The following is a 24,469-nucleotide window of genomic DNA, read 5'->3' on the forward strand; positions in this document are numbered from 1 at the left end:
AGTGAACTCTAGATTTTAATTATGTAAATAACATAAATAACAATTATATTGACACATTACCCAATCGTACGCATTATTCTTTGATCGAATAGAAATTTGCTAATTATCTTAAACCCACAAAAAAATTTGCATTACAAGATTTAAGTCGCGAAATATTAGTACGGAATAATAGTTCTAAGAACCATTAACATTGTTTGCAAGCTAGCGCTCGTGTAATTGCGATTTGTTACGTGAACACCTATGGAGATGACCTTCACCTATGCACATTCGCGCAAATTGCGGACGATTACGCGCTTCCTATTGTATAATCATTAACGGAAACAAAGCCGATCATCGACGCTCCGCGCAGCGGATGACAGCGCGAGCGTCTGCTGTTTTCCGCGCGTCCAGCATCCCGTAAATTCACGCCTCGTCGCGTCGTCGCGATTCCGGCAACGTATCGTTTCGCGCCTAATCAACACGTTTCCATATGAACAATCGTTCACCTTGGATGATGAGGCGGCCGCGCAGCATCGGAGAAAAATGCGTTTATATCGTTTCTCGTTCGGCAAACTTTTCTCACACCCGGTGGCCGGCGCGGCGTCGCGGAGGACGATAAAGCCAAAGCGGACGAGCACTGACAGCGATTTGGTCAGCGGAAGTGACACTGGCTATCCGGCCGGCTCCCGTCGCCGTCGCCGTCGCGTCCGAGCGCGTGTGCACGCGTGTCCACTATACGTCAACTCCTCGCCACGAGGAGGAATTGTCAATCAGCGCGCCTACGCGCTCGCGCTCGGCCGCTGCCGGCGCTGCCGCTGCCGCGGCCGGTGCATCTCAGTGCATCTCGCCGCGGACGCTTCTCGGCTAATCACCGGCGAGCATCGCCCTACGTCCGCGACCAGCAACTTGTCACACGCGACGTAAGACCCGATAATAAACATGATAATGAGTATATGTGCGGGTCGGATCTCCCGCGTGCGATCTCCCCGAGAGAGAGAGAGAGAGTGTGTGTGTCTCTTTATTATATAGAATTATAGAAAGCAATCCGCGCGGTAGCTAACGTCGGATCGGTAATTTGTGAATTGTAAGGGGTTGGGATAATTAATTTGTAATTATAAGAGATGAACATTATGAATGGAGAGATATTTCATATTCTGTTTTAATCTCCGAATTGATTACGTGTAATGATGATTTGACTCATAAGCTCGAACATGGGTTTTGGATTCTCGTAAAATTAACATCCCATTTTTTTTAATTTCGGGGATATATTTTAAATTAATTATTTTATAAGCAATTATGTATATTGCGAGGAAATAGAGGATATTCAGAATAAAAAGTGTGAATTAAGGACAGAAAAGTTCGAGTTTGTAGAATTGAAAGTTATTAGAAAGATTGTAGAATGCTGGCTCTCCCGCAAAAAAAATTCTTGTAAAAAATATAAATCACATTTTCGTTATATGAGAAAATCGGAATAATATCTTTATTATTTAAATCCAAATTACTTTAAATTGTAGTACTTTTTGACAGAAAAATACACAATGATAGAGAAATGCACAATTTTCGAAAAGAAATATTAATCCACGGATTTTTGAAAAATTTCTATCCAAAAATTGAAGAGTCGAGAACTTTATTTTTGCTCCACAATCGCTTCGAGTTTTTAATCGCCAGAACTGTCCGTCTTTTAATTGTTATTCTTTTCGAAACGTATTAGTTACGTTCAACAGAAAAAGCAGATCTGCGACTCTGTGCAACAATTTCCTGCTTGTCATTGACCCATAAAGCATATGCGTGAAGAAATCAATTACGTATATAGAATAATATACAGAACATAGCGTGCTTTATTTTCCATCCATGATATTAATCGATTTCTCCATGCATATATTTCACGCGGCTACGTAAACCCATCTGGAATATCTGGATAGACTTGAATTGTCGGCACTTGTTGACCGAGCAGGTTTTCTCATAGTTTTTCCTAGCATACCCGAAGTACTCTCAATAAATGTAACGTGTCGCGCGAAGCATAAAGCAAGTATATAATATAACGAGAGAGAAAAAAGAGCGCAAAAACTTGAAATTGATGTTATACTAACGTACGGCTCGTTTACAGGAAACGACGACGTGCGCCACGTGATGAGCGACGAGGCAGCCAATCAAACATTTTTCCGGAAAAGCAGAAGTAGTGATTGGCTGTCGCAACAGGTATTCCATTCTATCAACGCAACATTTACTCTGATTTATTTCCAAATGTGCAGCTTAGTTAGACGAATCATACTGTATCCTATCAGACATGAATATTCATTAAAAAAAGAAGTTGCAATTGGAAGATATAAGCGCGGCTGTACTAGCATTGGCAGATGGATAGAAATAGTCAAATAGAGAGCTTCAAGTAGGAGAGAGGGGCGCCAGCAAGTCGCGTAACACAACATTTTTACGCTTTTTAAAATTCAATAATAATACATTAAAATTATATTTAATAGTAATAATTAGAAATTAATAATATAACGTTCCGATGTCGGTTTCACGATAAACGACATCGAAGTGACGTCTTTTCGACGAATTTTTCACTGGGTTTACGACAATTAATGTTGGTATTTATTTTGTAAGTTGGCTGCAGACGCGCAATATAAATAATGGCCTAGTTTACACCATGCGTTTAGGCCGCGATCTATACCTTATATTCAACCCAAACACGATAGGTCGCGACTATGTAAACAGTTGCGACCTCGCTTGGGTCAGGTCTCTTTTTCGCGTGCCCTGACCTAAATTAGGCCACATGACGTAACGCGTGTAAACGCAGGTGACCTAAAGATCGCCTAAAGTGCAGAGAGTGTACCAATAGATACCAATAGATAATTTTTACCTATATTCGACCCAAAAGTATCATAGGTCTACATGGTGTAAACGTTTTATTTAGAAGCCTATTTTAGGTCAGGGCATAGGCATAGGTCAGGTCGCGATCAGGTCGCACGGTGTAAACTAGGCCAATAAATTTCATTATTTCCTATTCATAAATTGTGTTACTTCTTTCGTAAAAAAAGAATCCTACATTTATATAAATATAGATATAAATATAAATATAAATATTCCTCATGTTTTTCTCTCTCTCTCTCTCCTCTCCTCTCGCGAGGGATCTAACGATACCTTATAAAATTGTAATAGAATGGCTGCATCCAGAAGCACGACCGCTCACTGGGCGCTCATTGAGCGCTCAGTATATCCCCTAGATCTATCTACTGGATACAAACGCTCTCTGAGCTGCTCTCTGCTCAAGGTGAGCGCTCGCCACTTTCGTGAGCGTAGTTTTCTATCGCTCACTCAGCTCACTTTACGCTCTTTCTTCAATCTTCGCGCCAATTTAATATCCCTAAAAGTTAGTAACTAATATAATTCTTGTGCTGTTGTTAATTTTTATCTTTTAGTTAGAAAGTTAAGTTATTCTTGTTTGCAAATAATCAAAAAATTAACATATTAATTAGTTAAACATTATTTATATGTACACATTTTTTGTATATATTTTTGAAATAATCTAATCTACAAAGTTGTGTGTGTGTGTGTGTGTGTGTGTCCGTGCGTGCGTGCGTGCGTGTGTGCGTGTGTGAGTGTGTGCGTGTGTGCGTGTAATATCTGTTCTTTATCATACTTTTAATTTTTATATCGCACTTTTCTGGTAATTATATTTTTTTAAACAATTTATTTCTTATGTAATTACTAATTTTTAGTAAAGAAAGCATAATACAATCGGCACAAAAACATAATACGCTTATACTGCAAAAGAGAAAATTATATTTATACAAAATTACAAATTTTAATAATTATGTAACATGCAAAATATAGAATACTTCTTTACACTCTAGCTAATAACATTTAGGGCCATTCTACAATACGTTGCAAACGATGGCGACTGCTAGTTGAAAAGTGTTATTTCTGATTGCCGATTGCCAGTTACTGTCGCCAAAAAAGTTAAAAATTCGCCAACTCTCTTTTGACAACCGCAATTGACAAGCGCAATCGGAAATAACATTTTTCAACTAGCAGTTGCCATCGTTTGCGACGTATTGTAGAATGGCCCTTAGATAAAGCATTTGTATATTTTTACAGGTGGCAGATAGTAAAGATAGAAATTAATAATTACGCAAATCTTTAGAGACGTAGATGTCTATTATAAATGCAAATAAATATATATAAACGTCACATAAATGCGTATAGTGAACTGTTGTGAGCATATATCCAGTACATCAAAAATGCTCACTGAGCGGCTACCTGTGAGCGCTCAATGAGCGATCGTGCTTCTGGATGCAGCCAGTGCGCGACTGAGGCAAGACGGCGCGTGCGCGAGTTTTGTCTCTCCTTCTCCCAAGTACTCCTAACTCCTAACCTAACCCCAACACTGGCCCGGCTGTACGAGTACGAAGGTTAAGTTGCAAAGAACTTACAGTTTACAGTCGAGAAGATACCTAAGATACATCAAGATGTATCTCATGTATTATTTGGACGACAAGGGAGATCGGGTGTACACTTTAGAGGTAACTTCTCATCTCTTTATTTCTTTCTTCTAAATTATAATAGCACCCGATCCCTCATAGCAGGGATCGCCTACGGCCAGCGCCGAAAACGAATAATAATAGCAGTATAAACGTTGGATGATGTAACATTAATCAGATGCGAGTTAAGAAACACGAGGTCGGAAGTGTGTATTAAACTCTGTATTCCTTTGCTTCAAAACTCTCCTCCTTTCAAACGAGGAATCCTCGACGAAGGTCGGAATCGAATCCACTTTCGGTGGCTCCGGTTACTAATCGCACTCACACGGAGCCACGTGTCATCCCGATGATTTTTCATGAAACATTACATCGCAATATATAATAGAATATGACAAAATGAAATATATATTTATATATCTATCTAATCTTTCTTAAATACAGATTCTGTGTATTATCATAGATCGCAATATGATTCTCTCTATGCTATTTTCCTTTTTTTCACAATCTCTTTTTAATTAACTTTTTTATATCTTTTCCCCTTTTTTGTAACAATTCCTGAATATTTACAGAAAATGGACCCCAACGGAAAGCCAACCTTATCTGCACATCCAGGTAAATTATTCTTATTACATAAACCGCGTTCGCTTTGGGCGCTTTCGTGCTGTAAGCGTCAGTCTATCTTTATTGCTCATTACACGTTGAAAAAAGATGGAGCGATGCTTTCACCACGAAAGCGTCCAAAGCGAACGCAATCATAGATACCTTAGGACATTACAAAAGACTGATATTGAACATCTTTACAGCTCGTTTTTCCGTTGAAGATAAATACTCTAGACAAAGAATAACAATGAAAAGGAGACACAGTCTATTATTGACGCAACAACCACAACCGAGCTATTAGTTATATATAAGATCAGTAAGTAAATTTTATTTGAAAATTTAAAATATAAATAGATAAAAGGAAGTATATGATATTATAACATGATACAAATACGATAATTTATATCTTGTCGCAGAAAAAGGCGGTTCATCCAGTGTGGCATCCAGTATTATGATCTCGTACAATAGTTTTAACAAGAAATTATTTCCACTGAAAATCTATCAATGTAACTTAGACATCAATTATTTTATGTATTGTCTATTCTATTAAGAGTAAATAAAATATTTACGCATTAATTTACATTGTCGATACATATATTTACTGTACAAATTTCATTTACAGTTTATTATCTTCGCACATTATAAAAAATAAAAACTATAGTGTACAGTATTTTCTGACTTGCAATATAATGGTTTTATTTGAAAAATCGTCGTAACAAGATTACTTACTTGCAATCTTAGTTTATTATGAACAGCGTATTTGCTAATATCTACTAAATTAATACATATGGAAACATACACTATTATGTATAACAGAAATTTGAAATATAAAGCCGATATTGCGAGTTACATTTATGACAATTGTCTTATAATTCTATTCTTAATTATTAACATGTTGATATATGATTTATTTCATCTATTGATATTAAAAAATAATCTATATACAGTAGCTTTTATCACAATTAAAATTACATATCAAATGCAAACATTTAATTACCAATGTTATTTAGAATAAAAAATAATTACGTAACTTTTAAGATGGTATGCATAGTTGATAGAATATACATAATATATTTTAAAATAAAACGTAATTTGAACATGGTTGTATGCTGCGTGAGAACAAATTTTATGCGGGGGAAAAAATTGATTTTTTTCATTTTTATGAATTTTAAACACTACATATCACACATGTGATGGTAAAATGTCAATGTCATGTTTTACATATTCACGTAAAATGAATACAAATTTAACTTATTACTAATCGAAAAGAAAAGAACGGTATTTGTAGAGAAGTTCGATTTTATATTCAAGATCATTTTAGTGTCATGGGCAGTCTTAAGATTTCATCTAGTCACTCTAGTCAATAAATTGACCGTACAGCATCTCAAGATCGTACTTAAGACGATCTTGAATATAAGATCGGACTATGAATATCGACCTAATATGCATTATTATATATTTGTATAAATGCAGTATATGTAACATTTGGCTTATGTTTATTTTTGCAGTATGTGTATTACAACATAATTTTGAGTATTAAGTTATTTCAGAGTATTATGGACATTTTAATAATTGTTTGAATATTACAAATAAAGTCTTTTCTTTATACAGGAAAAAATATGTAAGTCTAAATTACAACTCGAGAAACATTAGACTGACTTAAATAACTGAATCTTTTAGTAAACGTTAGAAACATAAAAGAATAAATAATGAAATATATATTTTAAGAACATATTATTAGAATAGGTTTACACAAATAATAAGAACATATTATTATATCTACTACAATATATGACACATACAATAAAATATTTGATTAATATATTTTATTAACTATGCATCTCCAACTTTTATACATATAAATATATTTGGTATAACATATTACTATCAAAATTATTATATAAAAAACCATTTGAATATACATATCTTAAACATAGGATCAACAAAGATAATAAATAGATAATATAAATGTATTACGTTACTTTGTAGAAATACTTTCTACAAAAACATTGGAATAATAAACATAATTTTGTATAAACCAGTTTAAAGATATTTGCAACTTAATAAATATACCGATATGAATCAAGAGTATTTTATGGTTGTCTTACATTTACAAATAGAAAATCATAATATATTCTAAAAAAAAACATGGCAACACAAGAAAAATTTATCTGATAATATCCAATTCTGACGAATAAACGCTAACTAATGTGATGTATTGTTCTTCCTCAGTAGATATATTTTTTTTCTGTTGAAATATAAATATTAATAAACGAACGCAATATATAATTTTTACATAGCATTAAGTAAATTTCTAGTTTACGTATCAAAATTTATGTCCATAAAGATTATTTTATGTTACAATTTAACAATCAGTAAAAATATGTAACATTTATTCACAAGCTTATGAGTATATATCGCTAACAAATATTTGTACAAATTTTACATATATTTTATATTTAAAAAATTCTTATATTACCATCCTTCTTAAGATATTAAGATGGCATAAAATATATTTTTTAAACGAAAAAAGAGACAACAGAGCAAACAGGATTCATATAGAGTAATAAATTGTAAATGAATGTGGAAGAGAAAAGGAAAGAAAAAAATGAAAGAAAACATTATTGTATGCATAATGTAAAATGACAAAAGTATATAAGTATATGTATAATTTAGGACACGGGTAGCATACTTCCTTTACATTTATCATAACTGAATTATTAAGAATCGTGGAGAAATAGAATATTTTTAGTATTATTTTCAATATAACGTAGCTATCTCATATTATTGCAATAACATGATTACTTTCTGATGAAATGTAATTTGAATTGAACTATAAAACGTAATAATTATGTACATTAAATACAATGTTTCAATACAAAATATATATTTAGTAGAAGCTAGGAGAAGCTTTAGAATTCGTAATTTTTAAATAAAGATTTTTTTATGGCATCATTAACATAATTATTAATCAAAAAATTCAAATTTTTTGAAAGATGAATGGCTTTGGTAATAGAGAATTGAAGTAAATTGTAAATCTTATAGAAATAAAAATAAATATTAAACTATTATATCCAATGCTGATTTGCTTATTTCAAAATATTAATTTATATGATATAACATAATCCTTATCTATTATATGAATTTAAAATGCGATATTTACATAATTGTTCGTTTTGATACAAAAAAACAACTTGCGATTATTTCCTAAAGTTCTTCCTAATTAAAGATGTTCATGACCTGTTACACGAAATCAAAGAACATGTACATGTCTTCAACAACAATTTATACATCTTTAATTCGATTCTGATGGAGCTGCTGGCAGAACATGCACCTGTTGTGCTTTACTGGCATTATACACTTGTCCCGGACTAAATGGCTCTAATCGAGGACCAGATCCTAAATCATTTTTATTACGGACGATATCTTAAAATGGAAACAAATAAAACAGTTACAGAAATTTATACAACTCAGAGGCAAACGTAATATCTTTTTCTTTAAAAAATTATAGCAAATATCTACAATAAAAATTTGATGAATTTGTTCATAAATCAAATAAAACGTACGCATATGTAGACATATTATGTAAAATACTTAAACTTACCATTTTTCGATTCTGTTGCGGGTATGTATCGAGATAATCTAACAACAGGGAGAGGCAAATAACCACTTGTCAGAGGCATGACATCTAATGTGACGCTTTGTTTCTCTACTATTTCTAACGATACAATGCCTGCTGTCCGACCACACACCGCCCACATAGTTTGGTCCGCCAGAACCTCATACATTAACTGTGGAGGAGGATTTGGACTAAGACTAGGCATGCGCATCACTGTAAGACACAAGTGGCACATACTACCAGCACGACAAAACTCTCCTCCACCACCACTTGTTTCAACTTTCGAGGATACTGTGAATAAAGTCTGGAAAGCATCGTTATAAACAAATTAACGTTTTATACTATTAATATATACATAATGCACAGTGTAATTCAATTTTTACAAGTGTACATAGTGATCCTACATTATTACAGGTCATCATTAATCCGCAACTTCTCATTTAAAGTAAATAAAATATTTAGATAGACATATAACATATAATCTATATATATATATATATATATATATATATATATATATATCAATTAATAATGAATAGTTGTTCTTACCACAAAATCTGTAATATCAAAGTTGCATCTGTAAACACTACATGCTTTCTCAATTCTCTCAAGATTATGTATATGTAGTGGATCATCGTCAACATGTGTATTATTTAATTCTTCAGTATCATTGACTGATATATATTTTACACGAAAGTCAGTCTTTATTGGTATCGTGGATTTCTCATCTTTTCCGATCTCAAATTCCCACATAAAAGAAACGTTCATTCCATTGCCTATCACTAATTTTTGACCCGCGACAGGATTTAAACTTTTAAAGTTAACGTCTATTGACGAAATTGTCATTAATTCAGGTTCAGTTAATTGTAGAAGTTGACTTGTCAAGCCAGTCACGACAATTTGAATGAATTTTCTTTGTTTTGCTGTATGAAGTTTCATACTTGACATCAATGGTGGACCAAAATGCAACGATATGCTTTCTTCCGAACCCCATGGACATTGTATATTCAACTAAAAAAAAAAGTTAAGTTATAATATTCATTGTGCGAGAAATAGAATAATAAAATTACAAGTGTTAAATACTTTATGTTCCATAGATGAAGCATCCTTCTTTGGTGGTAATTCAGCTAAGATCTTTAACTGGACTCTTAGGGTTTGAAATGGTTCGCATGTTGGCAGTGGTATCTCTAACTCCTTCACCATTACTTTTTCAACACTTTGTGATTGCACTGTCAATCCGCGTGATGTGCGTAATTTTAATTTCATTTCTTCGGTTATCTTTGTACTTCCGCTCGAAATAACTAATTCAATATCTTGAATAAGACCTGCCAGTAAATCTCTGCCACAATTTACGGATATCGTTGGCTGCGTCTTTGCTACTTCGTAACATAATCGTGGATTCAGTACGGGCGATAAAAACTCTAATTTCTCTTCTATCACCAGTGATAATTGGCTAACTTTGTATAAACCCGGTTGATTTACTCGCCTTGTTAAGACAAATGTATTTATACCGGGTTTCATAACGAATTCATCACAGGAGAGCGCTTTGCTAAAATCACCCTTTGTATTGATTGAAGGTTTTCTATGCTTTGCACTGTCTGAACGTCTCACGAGCGGTTTCATATTTTTATTAATAACACTAGCAGCACCAAGACTCCTATCTTCCTTGTAATCCAAATAAGAATATACTTGCAAACGTAATAAACTGAGATCAAGTAATTTCATATCTTCTAATGTGCACTTTGACAACCTGAAATAAAACAAAACTGAACAAAAATTCAACACATAGGAAATAGAAGATATACAATGAGAGAAGATATACAATGAGCACTATTGGAAATATATGATATTAGAATACCAATATAAATAATATAAGTTCTTTTTTACAATTTATTCTTTTTGTCATAGTATTAAAAATTACATATATACAGATTTTTATAAATAAAAATAATTACAATTTTATTTATTAATACTTACAATTGTACTGGAGGCTCAACAGATGATTTTAGTCCTTTTTTCTTATTAGATATGGATGGCTTTTGTATCTCCTCTACAGAAATAGCAGCGCTAGTGCATCTTACTTCCCGAGGAAACAAACTCTGTACACTGATTTCGACGTTAACTACACAGTCTTGTACTATCTTATCCATTACTTTAGCTTCCATACTGAGTATTATAAAAGCACATCCGAGTTCCGCGAGTAATGGTTGAGGTGAAGAGATCATTTTCATATACCCTAACATTTCTTCCAAATATGTATTGCGTACAGTTATATGCAAAAGACTTGCGCTAGCTACTGCCGCGCACACTTTAGTATATTTCTCGACGTCGTCCATCCGTTTGTAACACTCGGCTAGCTCCAACTGCGTTTGCACAGCCAAATGATTCCAGCCTTCGTCCATATAAGTTTTCAAAGCGTCAGATAAAAACGCGACCGCTTTCTGATTTTCTCCGAGTTCGCTGTAGAATCGTGCCAATTCTTTGCCGATTAATCTGGCTGATCGAATACGGCCGACATGCTTGTATGTGCCCATAGCTAATTCTGCATGCTCCAGATACTGTTTCTTGAACGCTTCTTTGGATGATAGTGCCTCTTTTAACTTGTCTGTAGGAGTTAACTTTCCTTCTACCTGTGGCTCCGAATCTCCTATACCTGCTATAAGATACACAACTGTGTGCAACTGTTCACTAGTCGGTTCACTTCCCGGCATTAGGCCGCACAATTTTCCTAAGCTTCCTAACTAAAAAGAAAAAAGGCATATAATGCGATATATAGAAAGATATACGACGGAAACAATTCAAGAATTATATTTATAATTATTTAATTATATTGGCAAATAACGTATAAATAAAATAATCAGTGTCAAATAAATAAATTACCTTATCTCTTGCAAGTGCCCACAAGCTAGCTGTATGTAAAGAGCACAAGTCCAATTGTTGATTGTTATCAATATTGATGGTGGACAATTGACAAGCTTGCAAGACCTCTAACGCACAGAGGAATGACCAGCATTCTACAGAGCCTTCAGGTTTCTGTACTTCTAAGATTCTCAGTTCGCTCAATGTGTTATGGACAAATGATAAGCACCTTTGCGCAACCTGTCAAAAATAATATCCAATTTCGAAATATGTACGAATTACGGTAATTATACGAAGCCATTAATTATCAATAACTGTTCAATTCATACAAACCTCCCAAGGTTTATTAAGCAGGAGTAGCATGGCACATTGTCTACTAAACAAGTAACTCCTAAGATCTAATAAAGATGCCTTACATTCAGCTAAAAGAAATCTTAGATGATGGTTTGTACCGTTATTTAAATTCACACCTCCCCAATTGTTGAGAGGCGTTTGAAACAGACTTAACCATCCTGGAGTATCTATGAACAATTTATCTACATTTAGGTTTTCACTTTGTATCTCAATATCCGTTCTCATTTAATATCGTATACTTTTAATACAAGCTAGAATTTAAAGGCTTACAATACCTCCTACATTAGAATTGAGCACAAACTGTGTAAAGAGAGCGTCTAGTTCATCATACTGCACCAATGCCTCGTCGTACAAACCTAGCATTTGCAATGCAAATGCCAGTTCTTCCTAAAATGCCAATTCAACTTTGTAAAAGGAAAGATATATAAGTTTCAAGATTTTTAATATTAGGGAATTCAGTAGTGCGATTCTGTAACTCGTTATGCTGTCGTTATGTGTTTATAATGACAGTTGCGCAGCTTTTTTATTATATAGTATACCTGCGCAACTGTCGTTATAAACACATAACGACAGCATAACGAGTTACAGAATCGCACTACAGAGTGACGCATTGCTCTTGTGTGAGAGCAGTTGACTTGTAGTCGGTGAGTCTCGGGTTCGTAATCCCGACCAACGTATGCTAGTTTTATTTATTTATTTAAAAGACTGATTAAAAAGTTAAAGATATTATGAAAGATTATGAATAAAAAAATATAAGATAACTCGTTTCAGGAGTATGTCAATCAACATTTTACTCAATATTTTATTAGGCAATTCAGTAGTGATAAGAATTTATAAGGAGAGTTATATTACCTGTAGAAGAAAATAATGGCAGAAGTTCCAACTAGGATTGTTCCGCCTTTCTCGTTGTTCTCGTATAATATCTTCAAAGCGCGACAGAGTTCTGTCATATGCAGTCAACATCAAATGACGAATGCGAGTTATCAAGCCTCTCCATGATTCCGCGGAACGAGATTCAGATTTAATTGGATTAATTATAGCAAAACATCTGTCAATTATAGACACAATTTATGGATATAACATCATTTCCATATTATATTGCAAGATTAAATGTAAAAGGTCATATTACCTGTCGCCATTCTTGGCAGCAAAGTCACTTCGTATTTTATCTAAGACGGTAGTCCTGGGCAATAGCTTATTGGCCTTCTTTACATCATACGTTTCTACCAATACAATCATCCAATCTTGAATGTGATATAAATTCAATATCTTTAACCAGGCATCAATATCATCTCTGATACTAGTCTTATAAGTATCAACATCCTACAAGAATACGTGATATAAAAGTTCATTGTTGCCAAATTATTAGGAATATGAATGCATCTAGATACACGTCAAATAAATAGATAATTCTAAAATTTCACAACATTATTGATAACTTTGTCTAATACAGTATCTAATATAGATGAAAGAAATAACATCTTGTATAAACAAATGTATCATGTGACAAAAAACTGAAACTAGAATGGCATATCTTTATGGGACTTACAGAACATTCCGTCCAATAAATATGAAAGATTGGTTGCTTTATGAGATGCCAATCTTTGTCAGTGGGCAAAATGTCCCTGGAAAATGGCACAAAGGTAGCCCCAAGTTTGACTTGCTTAATCGGCCTGCTGAACGACCTGCGCCATTCCACCGCATCCGCAGGTATAGCTTGGAGTAAATTCTTTTCCAACGTAGAAAACAAATTTTCATCTCCGGCACCTGTATCACCGTACAAATTATCATATTCCAATCCTATGTCACACGCTTTGAGGAATCAGGCAGCGCATTTGCATAGGTCAGAGTAACATCCTGTATCCATTAGATTACTCATTTGTGTTATAAGAAACCTTATATAAGAAAGGACTACAAAGTCCACCTCGTACGTTTGCCACACAAATTTAGATTAAATTCACATGACACCGGTAACAAGGGGGAGAAAGGGAATCAGGCAAAATCCTGGATTATCTAAAACAATCCGCATTACATGTTTCCCTGACAAAAACATTAAGTTAACATATGTTCTTCAAGAAAAATCTCGGGGAATCGAGATGCGCATTATTGAATGGTGCCGCGAATAATTTTATCCGGACACCGACTGTCTCGGTGCAGACAGGCAAGAGGAAGAAACGCGAGACGTCACGAGGATTGACAGACGGACGGAGCGCGGGGCGTCGAGGACAGTGTCCGTACGACGGCCGTGTTATCGGCCGGGGGGGGGGGGCAGGGAGGCAGGGGGGAGGCGGCGGTCAAGGAACTCACAGGTGACGATCGGTCTGCTGTCGACGGTAGCGGCCGCCTTGCGTGCCTCGCCAGCCACGGACGATCCCCCATTGCAGTTCATCGTTTCTGAGGACTGGCGGTGTGCCTCGCGAGCTCGCTGCTCCCGATCGGGCCCACGGTCATAACTCCTCGTCCCTCTCTCGCCGGCGCGCATAGGAAACCCTCTCCCCCTCGGCGGAGGGGGGTCGCTCGCCGATCCGGGTCTCGACGAGCCCGCCGCGAGCGCGGAACACCACCGGGCGACTCTCGCTGAACGTTCAGAGGCAGTCGGGAGACGAGCCGAGCATCCTTCGCCGAGCACTCTCGAGCTCCATTGAGGTTGGGATCCTTAACGTCTGTTCCCTACACCCCTGCAGCCGCGCTGACTTACACCTTCCGCACTTGAAAGCGCGAGAGACGGTGCGATCGCGCGTCGGCGAGAGAAAGAGGAAGATAGAGGAGTGCGGAAAGTGCAATTGCGAGGAATAGATATTCCATTCCGCGCGTTGCGATCGATCGGTGCCGTTTCGTATCGATTCGCGGAAAATCAGGGATCTCGATATATCGTGTCGTCGTTCTTCAGAGCGCCTTCGATTCGTGTCAATTCGTGAATTCGTGAATTCGTGTTTATTATGCGTCTACCGTAAATGAGGTTCATGAGATTCGCTTTGTCGTTTCACGTTGTAGTTGTAGGTTTGTTTCCTGCACCTCTCGTTTCTCCTTTTTTCTCCAAGTCTAATTGTGTATCTGTTTCATTTTAGGAGTAACGACGCAATTTGTTTTGTCTGAGATATTCTTGAAAACCGATCGTTGAACTGTGCGATCGCGATGATGTTATGCCGTTTGAATTAAGCGTGAGACACGTTCTTCATGATATCTTTTTCTTTATTGCGAAGATATTTTCCAGCAGCTGCATCGATTTTCAGCGTCACGCTGCGTTGCGAATTCGTTTGAACTCCGATTTTTCCAATTCTTTCTCCAATTTTGCAAAAGTTTTCAGACATCCACACACAGTTTTTGTAATACCTATAACGAATTTCGCGTAACCACTCGTTACGCCAGTTTTGTGCAGAGCGATTGTTCTGTTTTAAAAAATTTGATAACGAAAAAATATGTCTACGAGTAAGATACCTGGCGAGGTGTTCCCGTCGAAGAAGGAAAGTCAAGGCTACATCGATGATTTAGGGAAGAAAGAGAGGTTTCAATTGGAAGAGCTTTTAGAAAGGCAGAAAAAAATTCTTGCCAATAAGTAGGTAGGGCGTAAACTGTTGCATCCCAACATTTAGAATCGATCCTAAAACATCGCGTTTTTCAGAAAGTTTATCTCGAAGCTTCCCGACAAAGGAGAGAAAATTATAAGTTTCCACGATAAGATACTGAAGGAGCTCGAACGTAGGAAGGAAGTGGAAGAGATGGCTAATTTGCTGTCACGGCTTAACATAGCATCCGAAGGCAAAGCGGCTATGAGCAAATTGGAATGGACAGGAAAATATAATGACAAGGATGACGAAGATACAACAAAGATTGTTGAGCTGGACAGCGACGACGAGGAAGACCCATTGAAGATCCTAGCTCAGGTTGATAGATCTCGCATGAAATATCGATAATAGCTCTAATTGATGTTATATATATGATCTATTATGTTCTAACAGCCTACAGGAACTGGTGTTCACAACAAGAAAATTATACACTTGACACCTGAAGAAAGCCTCATCAAACCAGAAGATATAGCAGAGATTGAAACCTTCAAAACAGATCCTTTAGACGTGAAACACGTGAACTATATCATCGACAAAGTAGAGAAGACACAGGAAACGAATAAAAGGGAGCCGTTTAAGCCATATAAAACTACCAAGAGCAACGTGCATGATCCAATGAAGGAAAAGCAAAGGAAGCTGCATAAAAATTGGGAGGTCACCGCAGCTACACCGCCTCTTATAGTTGGCGGAGCAGCCAAGGTTTTGAGTTTGAATGAATCTTTAAAATTGCAGGAAGAACAAACTGAAAAATTACAGGTATTTAGCATTTCCGATATCTTTTTATTTTTTTCAGAAAAGTATTCTGTTATACTACCTACCATTAAAAATATATTTTCAATTAATTTCAAATATTTTAATATTTTGCAGGAAATTCAAGCGAAACGTGCAGTGGAACGTCTAGCTTCTCAAATAGGACTACCTGGTACTAGTCGAAATTTTGATAATTACCGTTCAAAATATACAAACGGCTTACTTTCCTCGTCTTCTTCCTCCGATAATGAAGAAGAGCACGAAGTGGACGATGAAGAAGATAACGATAGAGGCGGAACAGTTGTGTTTACTGTGGATTCTATAGAGAGTTAACAAAGACTGTTATGTTGTGCGTGTGCATAAAAAATATGTTTAGCTTTAAAAATATTTATTTTTACTTCAATAAAATTATTTTTATTATATAATTCTTCATGTACTTCATTTTTGAATCACTTAAAATTATATTTCCAAGTTTGCGGGTGAAAAAATATTCTAAATTAAGATGTTTAAGAGACTTTATTGTTTTTGTAACACGTATGTTAATTGTATCCAAAATTATTGATGATTGCTGTGTACGGTGCCGTTGCTTTGGCAACTGCTTCACCAGCTTGCTTAGTAATTTTCTGCAAAAAAAATATGCAATGATTAGCAAATCTCGAGTATTCGGATACATGAAAAAATTCTTTGGAAAGAAGAGAGGTGTAAAGTACAGTCACTGATATAATCAAATCTTGGATGTGTTAGTTACCTTTAATTTATTCCTCTTTTGAACTTCGAGGATAGCTCTGACACGTCTCTTGTTCTCCAACGTGCGAACCACACCCTTGTACTTCCAGCCAACTTCGTGAGACAATCTACCCACGTGACAGTACTAAAAATCGAAACAAATTATGTTAGTATCCGTGCTTCAATATTGCGGCAAGACTATTTTGCATAAAATTTCATAACTCAGTTTAAAATTTCACCATAAAAGTCAAGCTGACTCAGACGCAAATTACCTTACCATCATTGTTCTCCCGAAAAATAAGAAATCCAAGCAAGAATCTAAGCAAATTTAAATGTACGTAATACATCTTACTTTTCTGCCTGGTTTGAGACACATCACTCTCATAGCACCAGGTACAACGACACGCTTCCTGCGGTCGTATGGCGGTGGACAGCCTTCGTAAACCTTCAGTCGCCTGAGAGCGTCCTTGCCTCTTTGTGTCTTGTGTGGGATCATGCCTGTAAAACGAGTGTTTTTTTTCTCCTTTTGCACTTGCTATATTATAAGATAGCATAAGCAATCTTAGCGTCATAAAAAGTAATTCTTTTCATTACCAATTCAAATAATGTAGGTAAGTGTGTTTGATAATCATGTACAATATTCTTATTTCATATATATAGCGCCAATATAATCTCAACTATACATACCACGAACTGTTTTCCAAAAGATCTTGCTTGGCGCTCGGAAATGGAACGGACCACGTGCAGGATTTACGTTACATCTCTTACGCAGAAAAGACATGAACTTTAATTTGTTCCTACAAATCAAAAAATGTACATTATGTATCCATATTGTCTCAATATTACGGCAAGATTGCAGAAAATTTCATGATTCAGTTTAAAGTTCCATCAAAGTCGAGCAGACTAACTTCAGACGCAAATTACCATACCATCATTATATGTTGTTTCTCTCAATAATACTAGATAATAAAATATATGTAAAAATAGATTTAAAAAAATACTAGATAATATTATTGGTATCTACAATTGCTCACGCAATATTTTCTTACATGACGAAGTAGAATAGCACAAAGTACTTAGTCAAAGTAATATATGCTATTGTTTATTCTTATACAATAAAAAAATAAATATTATATTAAATGAATTTTATAAGTTTATTATTGTAATTACTATTGGTTTTGTTTTAATCCGAACATATCGATCATTTCAAACAAGATATCGCTAAGCAATGAGGCCTTTACAAACCTGAAAAAGTTACCGCTAATGTTGAGTTGTTCGCTGCGTACGACAATAACCTTGTTGCCTTGCAGGATGGTCTTGGCAACGATAGCAGCCAATCGCCCAAGTAAATGGCCGCGGCCATCTATTAATATTGGCTGAAATAGTAATAATGTTTTTAATATCTCCTTTGGCACTTGCTATATTATAAGATAGCTATAGCATAAGTAATCTTAGCATCATAAAAAGTAATTCTTTTCATTACCAATTCAAATAATGTAGGTAAGTGTGTTTGATAATCATGTACAATATTCTTATTAATCTCTATTACAGGAATTGAAAATTGACGATTGTACGGTGCGCGTGATTCTCGCTGCTTCGATGATGCTCCATTGAAGTGATATGCACAAGAATCACGATATACGCGGTGTACATTTTGAAATGCGAAAATATCACATTGAGAAAGTTAAAGCGTCAGTCTGGAATTTGTGCCGTTCGACGTGCACGACGCGTTTTTGGTTTCCGCGTGGAAAATACGGTTATCTCCGAATGGCCAGAACGCTGCCGGAGACACGTGCGCGACAGGCGGTGGCAAAGCGGCTTTATTTTCGGTAATAGCGGAGTTTTCGAGGAGCATTAAAGGAACTCGCGTGATACTCCGCATGTTGAGTAATCGCGATCGCATATGTGCACCACGCAAGAGCTACTTTAACTGTCTGAAATATCGAATCTCTGGATACGAACCTTCTCGCTGAAGCCCGTCATCTTGCTAGCTTACCGGAAAGGAGAAAGGAGTCACGTAATTAGAGAGGCACGCGTCGTCGCGTCGCGAGCCTCTACCGGAAGAACTGGGAAGAACTATGGCTATGGCGCGCGCAGAGTAGCCAACGTTAAAATTTGTTTTTGCTGCGTGATCTATGGGAAAAATTTCCCTAGAAAGCGCCTTGTGTCCACGATGCTAGCAGAGAGAAGGATCCTTCTCTCACATCCACTTTCAGGAATTGTAACTACGAGTCACATCCGAATTTGGTTCATGTCCGTGCTCATATACATCCACTTTTCGATATGTCAGTATTTGGTGATTCGTGTCCGAACTACCCAGCTGGAGGGGATATGCTGGCCGCGGCGGTACCACATGTGACCGTAGTTGGGCTGCGTTCGGAAACGTCACCCGGGTACACACGGGTATACTCCCTTCTCCTTCTAACTCGCTGAGATAGAAAGAGAAGGGAGTATATTCGTGTGCACTCGGGTGACGTTTCCGAACGCAGCCTTGGATGAGCCGCGAGTAGGATCATCCTCAGGGTCTAGAACGGGCATAAAAGTCGTAGTGGGCACATCAGATCGAGAGAGAGAGAGAGAGAGTTAACAGTTTTTATTCTTCTTTGAACACATCAATCTTCAGGATGGATGATAAAAGGTATGCTCAACAATTTGATACATCTTGGGAAGTTAATTATTTCTTCAGTTGTATTTCCGATCAAACGGTTTGTTTACTTTGCGGTTTCAAACCTTCAGTAGTAAAAAAATATGTAATAGAGAGGCATTTCAGAGAACGTCATTCTGTTGAATATTCCAATTATTCAAATTCAGAAAAATTGGATATTATCAAAGGACTGAAATTAGTTTATCAAGAAGGTGCAATACCTTCTTCTAGTTCTTCTTCTCAAAAATCCCTACTAGCTTCTTATGCTATTTCTTTTCTCATAGCACAAAATTCTAAGCCATTTACCGAAGGTACTTTTGTGAAAAACTGTATCATCGAAGCAGTAAAAGCCTTCGGCAATTCCTTGACTCTTGACGAAGCAATGAGCATACCTCTCAGTGCAAAAACAATATCTTCAAGAATTACTGATATCAGTAATTTTGTAAGAGAAAAATTAAAGAATCTTCTGACGTCATGTACATATTTTGCTTTATGTCTTGACGAGAGCACCGATATTCGACACACGAGTCAACTGAATATTTTTATTCGAATCGTGCAAGACGATTTCTCGTGTGTCGAGGAGCTTTTAGATTTCGTCCCTTTACATAGCACAACAACGGGTTTTGATATTTTTTTAGCAGTTGAAGAATCGCTTAAAAAATTTGACATCGATTTTAATAAATGTTCTTCGATTACTACTGATGGCGCGAGTTCAAAGATAGGATTCGCCGGTCAATTAAAGCAGCGAAGTTTTAATATCCCCGTTATACATTGTATAATTCAGCAGGAAGCACTAAGCGGCAAAGTTGTAAAACTGTCAACAGCTATGGAGACTGTGACAACAATAATTAATATAATTAAAGGTGGACAAAAGTTCCTTGGTCATCGAAAATTTCAATTATTTCTCCAGGAACATAATTCTGTTCACATAGATGTCCCACTTTATTGTCCAGTACGTTGGCTTAGTGCTGCAAAATGTTTGGAAATATTTTTTGCCATAAGAAAAGAGATCCTCCTTTTCTTGCAAGAAATTAACAATCCAAAATTTCAGGAATATATAGCCGTTTTGCAAGATGTCACATTTCTCTGTGAACTTGCCTTCATTACTGACATGACTAATCAACTTAGGCTTCTCAATTTAAAGCTGCAAAGACCAAATCAGAATATTTCCCAATTAGTTAGTCATGTCGATTCTTTCCGAAGAAAATTACAGTTATTCAAATCTCACTTAAATGATAATATTTTTTACTTTTTTCCTTCTTGCCAGATTCTTCTCGAAGAACACGGCAGTAACTGTAATTTCAAGGAATACATTCATTTCGTAGATTGTCTCATAGAAGAATTCAATACGCGTTTTAGTTGTTTTGAAAAACTTAGAACCGAATTAATTCTTTTTGAGAATCCCCTTACAGCGCCAATCGAAGAACAATATCTTGATTTGCAGGATGAACTATGCGATTTGCATAGTGATATATCCCTTAAAACAATTAAAGAAACCGGTGCTGATTTTTTCAAAATTTTAAACAAATCATTATACCCAAAACTTTATAATTTCGGCCTTCGGATTTATTCCATGTTTGGGTCCACATATTTATGTGAGACTTTTTTTTCTAAAATAAAATTTATTAAAAATGAAAAGCGTTCTTCTTTAAGTGACGAATCTTTACCGCGTCTTATGCGGCTCGCAACATCTAATATGGAAATAGATATTCCCGCTCTCGCCAGTAAAAGATCCCGAAAGGCGACGTAAATTTTCTTAATTCCTTTAATTTTGCTTCAATTAGAGTCATTTCAGTCATCAGTGGATTAGGCCTACAGGGGATACCACTTAAAAAAAAAACGCGTCAACAATAGTACCTCACGGGTGACGTGGAAAGCTATTGCAAACATATGTTTACGCTCCTGAGCCTCGAGCGACTCGTGGGCTGCGCGCGGGACGGCGAGATAAGGGGAAGGCGCTAGGCGGAGCCAGCTGAAAATCGGCCGAAAAGTGCATTTTTTGCCGAGCTCTGCTTTAAAGAACTTATTATAACTATAATACTTTTTATTTTATTGCAAATTATCCTAAATACTTGATAATATTATATACTATCAGGTTGAGGGAAAATTGATTTCAAATAAGAACAATGATTTGTACATTTAAAAAAAATAATGATAAATTTTAATAAAATCTCTTACCTGCTTTAAGAGTCTTTTCTTGTCAATCTTTTTGTCGAAAACATTCAGCGCATTCTGAATACAAAAACAGCTTCGCTGTTTTAAAGCATTTTTACATCTTGCCACAGATTGTACAAAATAGTCAATGCATTTGATTGTCGAGCGAATCGAACTTCATCAAATACGAATAGCAATAACGTCATCACGAAAACTCATAGTGATGAAAACGTGTGAAGAACATTGTCATTCGACGGTGCAAACGGTTCGCTCGACAATCCAATCCTTGGAAGGATGAAAACCTGCTTGAAAATAGCGAAACTACTTGTATTCAGAATACGCTGAATGATTTCGACAATAACAGCTGTTAGATACTTCTGTTGGCGTTCTACCAACATCATGATCAGCACCGGCATCAAATCTATAGTCTACCGACAAACTTTGCAAGATCTGTTTTCGACAGACTTGGCTGTCTGTAGTGCAATTCTGTAACTCGTTATGCCGTCGTTATGAGCTATAACGACAATTGCGCAGCTTTTTTACCATATAAAATATCTGCGCAACGATAGTCGATACCTCATAACGAGTTACAGAATCGCACTACTGGGGAGTTGATGTCTTCGGATGATACCAGTATCTCCGAGCCACTGATAGTTTTTTAAAATGACTGTAAGAGAATAGTGAAAATTTTTTAGAGGCTTGTTCGAAGCCTAGCAGTATGGAAGGAGTCACGACTTCTAATAAAATCGAGGACAATTGGAGAATAAAATTTACAGCCTGACTTTTGTGCCCAACTCCCAACTTGAGCTGGGGACTAATAGTTTCCTCTTTAAATACAGAGAGGTTCACGTGTGGCAATATATTCTCGATGCGTTGCCATCATCTTCCGAGAGGGCGAGAAGTGGCGATCGAATAAAAACCGACAATTTTTCGTCGGATTTGAAAGATCTCCGGCTCATTCAGCCTCATTAGACCAGTGCACATTTCTCTGCGCCATGGTCGCCACAACAGATTAAGAATAATATATATACTTTCGCTTTTAGTACGCTCTTCTGTCAAGTCTATCATACAATACAAAAGTACAGGCAATAGCAACAGGGGCTCGATTCTTGAATTAATTCGCAAGAAAAACATATACGCAAATTCTGCTCTTACAGAAACGTTGCAGGTTGATTGGCTAAAAGCAGACACGCTGTTGTATATAGACAATTATCACTATAATGTAGAAATATTAAACAAATATATATATGACTTTTCACATATCCATTGTGTGCATAAGGGGAACGGCCCAGTACTCGAACAGTACCCAATACCCGAACAAATTTGCATATATCTCTTATTTTTTATAAATAAATATCAAAATAACTAAATTATATTTTCCTTAAACATTTGCTATTTATATTTTTACTAAAAAATTGTTACTAATACAATATTATCGGCAAAAATCATTTTAGAAACATGGAATCATGGATTTGCGATGTTTAGTTTACTTATCTTACGAATTTTTTTTAGAAAGACCGATTTTCTAATTAGAGTTTTTTTTAATGTAATATACTTAATTGTAATTATTAAAATAAATTTAAACTTCTTAATAAGTTTTAGAATAAGTTTCAAATATTAAAAATTTTAAAAATATTAAAATTTATAAGAAATTACCGTGTTCGGATTGTGGGTCACGTAATAAGTCATACGTCCCGTCACTTGAACAGTAACTAAGCAGATTGTTTATGCATGTGCTGTCATTAATAATTAACGTATTTTTTCAATATCTTAATTATTTATGCATATTTTTTATGTATAAATATTTATCAAATTCTTAAATAAAAAGATATATATATTATTTTCTACAAAAAGTGTCTACATTAAAGGTAAGAACGAAAAATGTTTAATCTAACCTCAACATTATATGTATTATTATACAATCTCTCAGATAGGAAACTTTTGTAATAAATGCACAATTATTGCATCTTTCCATTCACCGCATTTCGCAATAATTGTCATAAGATGATTCTGCAAAACGCATATCTTTTGCTGAAGTAGAATTTTACAATTATAAGTTCTAAATATTGACAAAATAATGACGCAAAATTATGTAAAAAATAAAAAGTAAAAAGAATTTCTTACTATTACTTGAATAATAATAATTGTACAATTTTATGCTGCAACGATTTTTACAATAATTACAAAATTAATTTCTGAAATGTATTCATTGTCAGTAATAATTTTAAAATGCTAAGATGATTGTTAAGATAATTCTTACTAATGTTACAATTATATAGGAATTTATTTTAGGCATTAATTTTTTAAAGATTGTTAAATGATAGATTGATTGATTGTTAGATTGTTAAGTTCGGGTACTAGGACATAAAAATGGAACATTCGGGACATAAGTTTTTCCAGCGTTCGGGTACTGGGACAAATAGAATATCGTGTTTTAATCTTTATAATAAATAATTTTTAATAAAAAATAATCTTGTTTTGTCATTTTCTATTGTATATATTATAGTTTATGTATATAAAAAAAAATCACTTGTTTTTTAAGCAGATTAATCAATTATATACGGCCAATTTTGATAACCAAGTCTTATATGTTCGAGTACTGGGCCGGTCCCCTTACATCAGATATCAGAATAATTGTAAATTACAAAATTAATATTGCAAATGTGTGTATAAATTTAGGCATTGATTCATACACTTATATCGGATAATCGAAAACAATTGGCATTATTGATTTCTA

General features: G+C 35.4%; 5 protein-coding genes and 1 long non-coding RNA gene across 15 annotated transcripts in view; 3 read left to right on the forward strand and 3 right to left on the reverse strand.

Annotated features, from left to right (window-relative positions):
* The window catches only part of LOC139773086 (dystrophin, isoforms A/C/F/G/H), a 470,778-nt gene extending 469,935 nt beyond the window's left edge, over positions 1–843 (reverse strand). For 3 of the 8 annotated variants that reach the window (XM_071707327.1, XM_071707317.1, XM_071707324.1), the window contains exon 1: positions 486–842. The gene's annotated coding sequence lies outside the window, so the exon portion shown is untranslated. Of the gene's footprint in view, positions 1–485 lie in introns of all 8 variants that reach the window. The other 5 variants (XM_071707320.1, XM_071707319.1, XM_071707326.1 and 2 more) reach the window with 3 other exon arrangements.
* LOC139773094 (uncharacterized) overlaps positions 1–2,277 on the forward strand; it is a 45,331-nt gene extending 43,054 nt beyond the window's left edge. The window contains exon 5 of the long non-coding RNA XR_011718270.1: positions 2,087–2,277. This is a non-coding gene — a long non-coding RNA (uncharacterized lncRNA). The remainder of the gene's footprint in view (positions 1–2,086) is intronic.
* A 2,056-nt stretch (positions 2,278–4,333) lies between these two features.
* On the forward strand, positions 4,334–5,640 carry Nop10 (Nop10 ribonucleoprotein). Its single transcript, XM_071707343.1, has 4 exons — positions 4,334–4,502; positions 5,030–5,072; positions 5,264–5,376; positions 5,477–5,640. The coding sequence occupies exons 1-3, from the start codon at positions 4,449–4,451 to the stop codon at positions 5,359–5,361; spliced, it is 195 nt and encodes a 64-aa protein (XP_071563444.1). The 5' UTR covers positions 4,334–4,448; the 3' UTR covers positions 5,362–5,376; positions 5,477–5,640.
* Sidl (SIDL trafficking protein particle complex subunit 10) lies at positions 5,637–14,551 on the reverse strand. Its single transcript, XM_071707338.1, has 12 exons — positions 14,200–14,551; positions 13,442–13,659; positions 13,022–13,215; positions 12,745–12,940; positions 12,168–12,279; positions 11,872–12,059; positions 11,560–11,778; positions 10,657–11,420; positions 9,763–10,429; positions 9,229–9,690; positions 8,665–8,983; positions 5,637–8,486 (listed from the first exon to the last, which is right to left on the reverse strand). The coding sequence occupies exons 1-12, from the start codon at positions 14,372–14,374 to the stop codon at positions 8,356–8,358; spliced, it is 3,645 nt and encodes a 1,214-aa protein (XP_071563439.1). The 5' UTR covers positions 14,375–14,551; the 3' UTR covers positions 5,637–8,355.
* Polr2m (RNA polymerase II subunit M) lies at positions 14,550–16,633 on the forward strand. Of its 3 annotated transcripts, none has more exons than XM_071707340.1 (5): positions 14,550–14,892; positions 14,961–15,448; positions 15,515–15,776; positions 15,852–16,214; positions 16,326–16,633. In XM_071707340.1, exons 2-5 carry the CDS (start codon positions 15,312–15,314, stop codon positions 16,539–16,541), a joined length of 978 nt encoding a protein of 325 aa, XP_071563441.1. In that variant the 5' UTR covers positions 14,550–14,892; positions 14,961–15,311; the 3' UTR covers positions 16,542–16,633. The 3 variants fall into 3 exon arrangements, with proteins under 3 accessions (XP_071563441.1, XP_071563442.1, XP_071563440.1); XM_071707341.1 differs by having other exon boundaries at positions 14,550–14,888; XM_071707339.1 differs by having other exon boundaries at positions 14,550–15,448.
* A 72-nt stretch (positions 16,634–16,705) lies between these two features.
* Rpl13a (ribosomal protein L13A) lies at positions 16,706–19,049 on the reverse strand. Its single transcript, XM_071707342.1, has 6 exons — positions 18,897–19,049; positions 18,180–18,310; positions 17,622–17,731; positions 17,287–17,432; positions 16,957–17,079; positions 16,706–16,831 (listed from the first exon to the last, which is right to left on the reverse strand). Exons 1-6 carry the CDS (start codon positions 18,915–18,917, stop codon positions 16,748–16,750), a joined length of 615 nt encoding a protein of 204 aa, XP_071563443.1. The 5' UTR covers positions 18,918–19,049; the 3' UTR covers positions 16,706–16,747.
* Positions 19,050–24,469: the final 5,420 nt, after the last annotated feature.

This window comes from Temnothorax nylanderi, unplaced genomic scaffold (genome assembly GCF_030848795.1).
Source record: "Temnothorax nylanderi isolate EJ_2023f unplaced genomic scaffold, tnyl_v1.0 TNYL_tig0057_pilon, whole genome shotgun sequence".
Lineage (NCBI taxonomy): Eukaryota > Metazoa > Arthropoda > Insecta > Hymenoptera > Formicidae > Temnothorax > Temnothorax nylanderi.